The sequence below is a fragment of the Carassius carassius genome, chromosome 45 (assembly GCF_963082965.1).
Source record: "Carassius carassius chromosome 45, fCarCar2.1, whole genome shotgun sequence".
NCBI classification, from domain to species: Eukaryota; Metazoa; Chordata; class Actinopteri; order Cypriniformes; family Cyprinidae; genus Carassius; species Carassius carassius.
This window is the reverse complement of record NC_081799.1, coordinates 12966602-12976695: the sequence shown is the minus strand read 5'-3', so window position 1 is coordinate 12976695 and position 10094 is coordinate 12966602. Positions and strand designations below refer to the sequence as shown.

The following is a 10094-nucleotide window of genomic DNA, read 5'->3' as shown; positions in this document are numbered from 1 at the left end:
CATATACTTCAGTAAATAAATACAATATAAACTAGGCTACCAAGGCCTACATACACCTGTGACTAATTAAACTATTAAACTCAATAAAAACAATAGAGTCTTAATGATTTTACTTTAGCTCTTTAACTTCAATGCTATGTCCTGAATGAACTGAGTGTTTTAAACAAATCAGTTCAGTGAATGATTCAAATGACTCACTCACACAGGCAGTTAACTGTGTCCTTCCACACAATGTTTCTGTAATTTATTTTTGGAACATTACAAGGAAAGGTGACCTTAATCAAAATTTTGATTTTAAGCTAGCTTTATTTCTGAAGGAAAAACTGGACCAGTATTAAAACTGAAAATTAATTACAGCATAAAAAATGAGTGTATACATGCACACAATTGTCCCCCCCCCCCGCCCCCTTATATATTTGACCACTCTGGCTAGTGTTTGCGGTAGCAATAAACTCCACTATAAGAACATGAATGACTTCAATATTGCTATACTGTCTTATTAAAGTTTAAAGGCTTGAGCTGAGTGCTCTGGCAAAATTAAAGTGCTGTGATAGATTAAACCAAAGCAATTTAATTAAATGCATTAAGGCAAAAAAAGTGTTAATTAGAGTAATTAGGTGAGATTTTGGTCTCCTGTTGAGTCAGAACAGCTGCTGAGACCTCACACCCAAGGGAACGGTTACAAGGGAATTATTCGTCTTCCCTGGAGAGGACACTAGATTCTCTGCAAGGCCCAGGAGATTCATATTCCCCAGCACATCCAACTGGCCTATGATGTCACCCAGTGCTATACAACTTTTTAATGGCCCACTAAATCAGAATCATGGATTGGAGGCATTTAAGGCTAAGTGAAGACAGGAAAAGGTTATGGGGTGAAAGAGGGAAAACAGGATGAATAGAGACATGAAGGGAGAGCGAGCGAAATGACCTTGCCGATGTCATAACGAAAGCAATATCCAATCAGAATGCTCCTAGCATGAACGTTCACAACAGCAGACTAAAAGCAATTTTTTGTGCTTTTGTAATGTAAAATTACAATAACCTTCGGTAAATTATCATTTTCCCCTCTTATAACAAATTATAAAAAAAAAAAGAAGCCTTGAACGGAATAAAAAGTAATCATTTACTCATCCTCATGTCATTCCAAACATGCATGTCTTATTCTGGAGAACACAAAACTAGAAAATTTAGCAGACTGCCAATGAAACGTAAGCAGATGGGGACCAGTGACAGCAAACTTTCATTATGTTGAGAAGAGCAGTTTAAATATTCTGTTAAAACTAAAAATGGGAAAACATTGTGAGGCAATAACAGCGTTTGCAAGGGAACATAAGCAAATGTACTGTAAGGTTGCACAGAATTCTGGTATATGATGCAAGAATCAGCTCCATTCATCCGCACGGTCCTCAGTGTCTGAAATCAATGTCCTCATTTGCCAGGATCAGAGCAGTTCTGCAAGGAATGTAGATCTAGAAAGAAGGAGAAAAGATTTCATTCACACTAATTCATATTTATATAAAGAAATATCTTAAAAAACATATCTATCTATCTATCTATCTATCTATCTATCTATCTATCTATTGTATCTTGTTTTGGTTTATTTGTTGATGATAGACTGATGAGAACACCCAAGATGTAACAACCAGGTATAAATGTGTTCTTCAGATTTGAAGTTTCAATTGTAGGTAAGGCCATGAATAAATTAAACCATGTTTTAAAATGTTAAGGATAGTGGCTGCTCTGATAAACGTGCCATATATAAAACAATTCACATGGCTATACACTGACCGAAGCTCAGAGAAGGCAAAACAATATTTCTCTTGGGAGAAAAGCTTGAAAGCAAGTTATTGCGCTGTTAAAAGGAGCTCTAATCTTCGGAGTGAAAACAATTCTTTATGTAACCTGGGAACAACTAGCAATACAGTTTATATTAGTGAAATCACTGTTCTTTGACCTCACTTCACACAGCAGGACATGAGACTACAGGTCTGGGATCAGTCCAGAGGGACCTTAGAAGTGATTGGGTCCGGGCATCTACGTACCGACAAGAAAGACTTGTTTCTCTCAAAGGAAAAAAGGAAATCAGAGACTATATCTAGTGAAAATTCTCATGAATAAAACATTGTGTGTAGGGAGAGAAAACAGTCATTCTTGTAGGTCAGGTTGTGGTTGATTTCCACAGGGAGCAGACGTGCGCTTTATTAACTGGGCCTGCACTCACCTGCTGGAACTGGACCTGAGCGCCAAGAAGATTCTGCTGCGATTACAAATAGAAAACCACTGTTTTAACACTAGAAGCCTCTCTATGTTCCTGTGTGTGGCCTTGCATGAATGGTTTATATATTGTGTTTTCAGTGGGTTTTTATTGTTTAAGAAATAATAAGATTGAACTTGTTGAGCATCACTGACAGCATCTAGCTCAAGTATACAGTATGTTTGGACTTAACCAGGTGCGTTTCCACCAAAGAGGAAACTGAGGCAGTGTCTCGTCAAAATATTGGATGAGAAAAAAAAATTGTTGTACAAAAATAAAGAGCCAAAGGAGTTTTAACAGACCCCCTAAAGTGTGGCATTAGTTTACTAGGGGGTAATTGAGAATGAATGGGGGAAAGTCAAATGAGGGGAGGCAATGATATGGATATGAAAGGATATGATTGGATATGTGTGGTTATGAACAGCTGTTATTGGTTGATGCGATAAATTCCACTTCTTGTGTTTGTGCCAAGCGGCATCCTTCCGCTCTCTCCCATGAAGCCCATACGGAAGTGACTTAAACTGTAATTCATCAACTTGCCGCTAGAGGCCTGCTACAAAACAAAGTCAATCCCATAGACTCCCCGTGTTAAAATGGGCTTCAAAAACGCTCTTCGGAAACCTATGGTTGATGTCACGGACACTAAGGCCCAATCCCAATTCTACCCCTTAGCCCTTCCCCGTACCCCTCCGTTTTGCGCGTTCACGTGAAGGGGTAGGGGTGTCTCGATTCTCTTTTGGTTGGAGGGGTAGGGGTAAGGTTAAGGGCCAGATAGCCCTTCAAACGAAGATTTTTCGGGACCACACTTCAGATGAAGGGTTATGAATTATCTCGGCAAAATGGCTGCTACAGCGAACAAAAAGACACATAAATGTAAGCTTTTTTGGCATAAATAAAGATTTTAACAAAAATGTATCATTTGTTTTATGTTATATTCAATTGTGAGTTCATATTAACGGTCATGTTACTCAAAGAAATGTTTGCAAAAAATCGCTAATATTTGCTAACGTCATTACAGACTCCATGATAGTGCCACAGCATATGTCTGATCAGGGCGATAACTGCCGTAGACATTAATGGGGGCTAATCCCCCCAATAATTAGAAATCGCTAAACCATTTTCTCAAATATTGCCTATTCGAGAGAGAAAGAGAGAGAGAGAGAGAGAGAGAGAGAGAGAGAGAGAGAGAGAGAGAGAGAGAGAGAGAGAGAGAGAGAGAATGGAAGTATCTGTGTGTTTATCTTTTAAGAGTGAGTTTACTTAAAAACAGCGATTTGTATCCTCATGTGACAGCATAGTAGTGGTGTCCCAATCCTTAGGGGAATATTTTCTCCCCTACCCCTTGACACTCTGTTTCAAGGGACAAGGGTAGGGGAAGGGGTATAAAATAGAATTGGGATTGGGCCTAAGCCCATGGTTTTATACAGTCTATGGTTTGTGTGCATTCTGTGTTCGCGAATCAGTCTGAATAAACAATATAATAGTGTTAATGTGAAGACTAATTAAAGTAAAGCCTACTAAAGTAAAGCCTTGTACACACTGCACAATTTTAGCCATCCTATAAGATCATTGCTGATCACAGTGTGTGACATGGATCTAATCAACTTGGGTACGACGTGCATGTAGACTGTACGATAATGACCTATTGACTCGTATGCTTTGACGCATGTTACTATATAGGAATAAAACGTCATCAGCATGTTCTAGTGGTAAAAAAGTGGGTCGTAGCAGCAAACACACTGTGAGAGGATCAAGCTGTATTTCTGACACTGTCAGAAAACTATGGTAGGCGATCTTTCATTGCATGACTGTGACAACAGCTACCTTTGAACCTCTCTCACTGTCTGACATAGGACCACTGATTAAAAACCGTGATCACAGAAATTGCCATGATTGTTTCCCGATATCAGTCTTTTGTCAGAGACAGACAGTCTAAGGCTTATTTAAACAACTCACATACTTAGATATAACCACTTTTTTTTTACATCAAAATAAGACTTCAAATACTGAGCTTTGAAAGAAACAGACTTAAACTACTTCAGTCTGTGTGCATTGAATTTATTTAATACATGAGTTACACAATTTGAGTTGAATTACTGAAATAAATGAGCTTTTCCATGACATTCTAATTTATTGAGATGCACCTGTATATATATATATATATATATATATATATATATATATATATATATATATATATATATATATATATATATATATATATATATATACACACATATATACCTACGGATGAATGAATGATGCATTTATGTAGTGCTTTACTGTGTATTGTTGTACACCTAAAGCACTTTACAATCATGTGTGTGTGTGTGTGTGTGTGTGGGGTGAGGGTGGTCTCCCCTCAACCACCACCAGTGTGCAGCATCCACCTGGGTGATGCAAGGTACCAGTGCGCTCACCATTCACTAGCTACAGGTGGAGAGGAGAGAGAGTCATAGGTTTACACTTGACATTAACATACTTTACCATGATCCGATCAAGCATTTCGGATCATCATCAATCAGAACACATTTACACTTGGCAACATCAGCTGACTCCTTTCTATCTGGATAACCATTTGGATCTGTCTTTCCTGTGAAATATTTAAAATAAGTCTACAGACCTGAAGTCTTGGGTTTTCTGCTGAAAAGCATTTTCAGTCCTGGGACATTTTACAAATCAAAGACAAGTGTAGGAGTGTAACTAGCGCTCCACATGGGTGTTCTACATCTCTCTTCAGACAGTTCACAAGAGAGGGGGCGGGGTTTTGTGTGACGTCCACCTGTGAATGCAGACACGATGGCTGGATCGCATTTACATTACACTGAGATCCGATCACAATGCGTCCTCGACCACCTCTGGACCAGGACATTCTGATCGGATAACATCAGATTGCGCAGGGTTATCCAGATAGAGAAATCCTTTGATGTTGGCAAGTGTAAACGCGCTGTGTTCTGATTGACTGATGATCTGCTTAATCGAATCATGTTGATCTGTATGTGGACAATATCTGGATACAGGTGGCATGTTAATGCCAAGTAAAACACAGCCATAGAGCCAATCAAGTGGTTGAGGATTAATAGGAGGTCATTTTCAAGGGCTAGGGGGGCAATTTGGCCAGGACATGGGATTTCAGTGTAACATCTCATCCAAAAGATGGTGCTTTTTGGCTGTACAGTGTCCCCCATCTCTATACTGGGGTATTAGGACCCAGACAGACTATAGGGTGAAAACCCCTTGCTGGCCTCACTAACACCAGGGGGTCTCCCATCCATGTACTGAGCAGGTTCAACCCTTAGCTTCATTGGAAAACCAGTCTTGGGCTGTATGGTGATATGGCTGAGGCTATATAATACTAACTAAATTTCAACCAATAATAATATCTATAATAATACAGTTATTAAAAATAAATAATTTTAATTGTATTAATAATTAATTGATAAAAGTTAACTTCCACAAAATGCATGTTATTATTGGTCAGGGTTATAACCCAACAACACACAGTTTGATTTAATATGAAACTTGGGGCCCTGTTGCATCTTTACATCCATCAAGGTTGAAGACCCTTGCTTTAGAATAACTTTCTTTTAATATCAGTGATTAACATTACTACATTATCAGTATCTGTGCTGATTCAAATAGTTACTAACTACTAAATAGTTACTAAATAGTTACACTTCTACCACAAAAGACTGCTTTTTAAATTATCTTCCTGATGTATCCAAATTCCTTAGCATATCCAAAACCTCAGAACAACTTGATGATGTAACAAAAACTATGGACTCTCTCTTTTCTAGCACTTTAAATACAGTGGCTCCTTTACGCTTAAGGAAGGTTAAGGAAAACAGTTTGACACCATGGTATAATGAGCATACTCGTACCCTAAAGAGAGCAGCCCGAAAAATGGAGCGCAGCTGGAGGAAAACAAAACTAGAGTTATTTCGTATTGTTTGGCGGGAAAGTAACCTATCCTACAGAAAAGCATTAAAAACTGCTAGATCCGATTACTTTTCTTCTCTTTTAGAAGAAAACAAACATAACCCCAGGTATTTATTCAATACAGTGGCTAAATTAACGAAAAATAAAGCCTCAACAAGTGTTGACATTTCCCAACACCACAGCAGTAATGACTTTATGAACTACTTTACTTCTAAAATCGATACTATTAGAGATAAAATTGCAACCATTCAGCCATCAGCTACAGTATCGCATCAGACAGTGCACTATAAACCCCATGAGGAACAGCTCCACTCATTCTCTACTATAGGAGAGGAAGAATTGTATAAACTTGTTAAATCATCTAAACCAACAACATGTATGTTAGACCCTATACCATCTAAGCTCCTAAAAGAGGTGCTTCCAGAAGTCATAGATCCTCTTCTGACTATTATAAATTCCACATTGTCATTAGGATATGTCCCCAAAACCTTTAAACTGGCTGTTATTAAGCCAAAAACCACAACTTGACCCCAAAGAACTAGTTAATTATAGACAAATCTCGAATCTCCCTTTTCTGTCCAAGATACTAGAAAAGGTGGTATCCTAACAAATTATATTTCTTCTTAGAGAAAAATGGTATATGTGAGGATTTCCAGTCAGGATTTAGACCGTATCATAGTACTGAGTCTGCTCTCCTTAGAGTTACAAATGATCTGCTCTTATCATCTGATCGTGGGTGTATCTCTCTATTAGTTTTATTGGATCTTAGTGCTGCGTTTGACACAATTGACAACAACATTCTTTTGCATAGACTTGAACACTTTGTTGGCATTAATGGAAGTGCATTAGCATGGTTTAAATTGTACTTATATGACCGCCATCAGTTCGTAGCAGTGAATGAAGATGTATCATATTGATCACAAGTGCAGTAAGGTGTACCTCAAGGCTCAGTACTAGGGCCGCTACTCTTCACGCTTTATATGTTACCCTTGGGAGATCTCATCAGGAAACATGGTGTTAGCTTTCACTGTTATGCTGATGATACTCAGCTCTATATTTCTTTGCGGCCCGGTGAAACACACCAATTTGAAAAACTAATGGAATGCATAGTCGATATAAAAAACTGGATGATGAGTAATTTTTTACTGCTAAATTCTGAAAAAAACAGAGGTGTTAATTATAGGACCTAAAAACTCTGCTTGTAATAACCTAGAACACTGTCTAAGACTTGATGGTTGCTCTGTCAATTCTTCGTCATCAGTTAGGAACCTAGGTGTGCTATTTGATCGCAATCTTTCCTTAGAAAGCCACGTATAGCATTTGTAAAACTGAATTTTTCCATCTCAAAAATATATCTAAATTATGGCCTATGCTCTCAATGTCAAATGCAGAAATGTTAATCCATGCATTTATGACCTCAAGGTTAGATTATTGTAATGCTTTATTGGGTGGTTGTTCTGCACGCTTAGTAAACAAATTACAGCTAGTCCAAAATGCAGCAGCAAGAGTCCTTACTAGAACCAGGAAGTATGACCATATTAGCCCGGTCCTGTCAACACTGCACTGGCTCCCTATCAAACATTGTATAGATTTTAAAATATTGCTTATTACTTATAAAGCCCTGAATGGTTTAGCACCTCAGTATTTGAATGAGCTCCTTTTACATTATAATCCTCTATGTCCGCTATGTTCTCAAAACTCAGGCAATTTGATAATACCTAGAATATCAAAATCAACTACGGGCGTCAGATCCTTTTCCTATTTGGCGCCTAAACTCTGGAATAACCTACCTAACATTGTTCGGGAGGCAGACACACTCTTGCAGTTTAAATCTAGATTAAAGACCCATCTCTTTAACCTGGCTTACACATAACATATTAATATCCAAATCCGTTAAAGGGATTTTTAGGCTGCATTAATTAGGTAAACCGGAACTGGGAACACTTCCCATAACACCCTATGTACTTGCTACATCATTAGAAGAATGGCATCTACGCTAATATTTGTCTGTTTCTCTCTTATTCCGAGGTCACCGTAGCCACCAGATCCAGTCTGTATCCAGATCAGAGGGTCACTGCAGTCACCCGGATCCAGTACGTATCCAGACCAGATGGTGGATCAGCACCTAGAAAGGACCTCTACTGCCCTGAAAGACAGCGGAGCCCAGGACAACTAGAGCCCCAGATACAGATCCCCTGTAAAGACCTTGTCTCAGAGGAGCACCAGGACAAGACCACAGGAAACAGATGATTCTTCTGCACAATCTGACTTTGCTGCAGCCTGAAATTGAACTACTGCTTTCGTCTGGTCAGAGGAGAACTGGACCCCCAACTGAACCTGGTTTCTCCCAAGGTTTTTTTCTCCATTCTGTCACCGATGGAGTTTCGGTTCCTTGCCGCTGTCGCCTCTGGCTTGCTTAGTTGGGGTCACTTCATCTACAGCGATATCGTTGACTTGATTGCAAATAAATGCACCGACACTATTTAACTGAACAGAGATGACATTACTGAATTCAATGATGAACTGCCTTTAACTATCATTTAGCATTATTTTTTTATTATGTTTTCCTAATGAATGTTCAGTTGCTTTGACGCAATGTATTTTGTTTAAAGCGCTATATAAATAAAGGTGACTTGACTTGACTTGACTAATGTTTTTAAAAAATCAAGAAAGTTCTTCACTGACCCCCTGCAGCACCATTATGGAGCCCCAGGGGAAACCTTGGATTTATATTATAAGCCTGCTGCAAAGGATTATATTGAGATGCATCTAGTCTCATGACTCTCTGTCTTCTGAGATTTACATCAGATTTCATTATGAAGCAGACACAGCAATAACTATTGATTCATGAGTCACTGAAGTTAATCTCAGAGCACAGCCCTGTGTACGTGCAGTTCTGCACCTGACCACTAGATGTCACTCCTGCAGTCTGGAAACAGGAAATGGGATTCTGGAATTAATGGAGGCTATAGGCAGCTCGAGCTATTCTTCTGGTAAACTGCAAACTCTTAAGTACTGAATTTTGACTAAAGTGTACTCTATAATCTTTCCACAAATAGGTATTAACTTCCAAGCTTGTTTTGGGTGTTTTCTTAAAGCCAGTTTACATTATGCTGTATAAAAATATAACTAGTTAAGAAAAAACTTAAATCCCTCTCTAATGTAAAATGTAAAATGATCTGACTAAGAAAGTCTCAGTCTATGTGACTGAGAAGAAGAATGAGTAAAAAAGAAGCCAATATTGCTTTGTTTGCATTCAGACCTGATGTTAGCAGAACGCCTACGTCTATACAGACACCTGATTTACCTCAAGAGAAGCACTGAACTGAAACTCACCCTTAAGAAAGCTTAGACATGAGAGAAGAGAAGAAAAATTGATAAAATCTCACTTTCTGTCCAAAGTCACAGACAGACAGACGTTTGAATGAATGTTTTTGTGAGAGCTCTGTCTGAGTTACACCGGTATCTTTGCTCAATTAAATTGCCTGCTGCGATTAGCTGGATCTCTTAAAAGGCACTTTGAGCCAAAACGGTATTAACAGGCTCATTGATTCCTGGCATAACCATCTTTCAGTCAACTCATCAGCACCGGTAATCACGCAACTCTGGCCATTACAAACTACATGGCTGCCAGTGACCCCTGACCAGCTGGCTAATCCATCACTGACATTTAAAACAAAAACACTGTCTTCAGGTACAACAGTCCTGGAAAAAGCAGGGCAGGAAAGGGGACATAATGTGATTATCACTCTAGAAAATTTTGTAAGTTTAGATGAATATTGACATGACACACAGCTAAGTATGGTAATCCATACTCAGAATTCATGTTCTGCATTAAACCCATCCAAAGTGCACACACACAGCAGTGAACACACACACACCCAGAGCAGTGGGCAGCCAT

At 38.7% G+C, this 10094-nt stretch overlaps 1 protein-coding gene across 1 annotated transcript in view; it reads right to left on the bottom strand.

Annotated features, from left to right (window-relative positions):
- Nucleotides 1-404: 404 nt before the first annotated feature.
- gbe1a (glucan (1,4-alpha-), branching enzyme 1a) overlaps nucleotides 405-10094 on the bottom strand; it is a 152452-nt gene continuing 142762 nt past the window's right edge. The window contains exon 16 of the mRNA XM_059538936.1: nucleotides 405-1469. Within this exon, the coding sequence (XP_059394919.1) occupies nucleotides 1407-1469 (63 nt within the window). The 3' untranslated portion in view covers nucleotides 405-1406. The remainder of the gene's footprint in view (nucleotides 1470-10094) is intronic.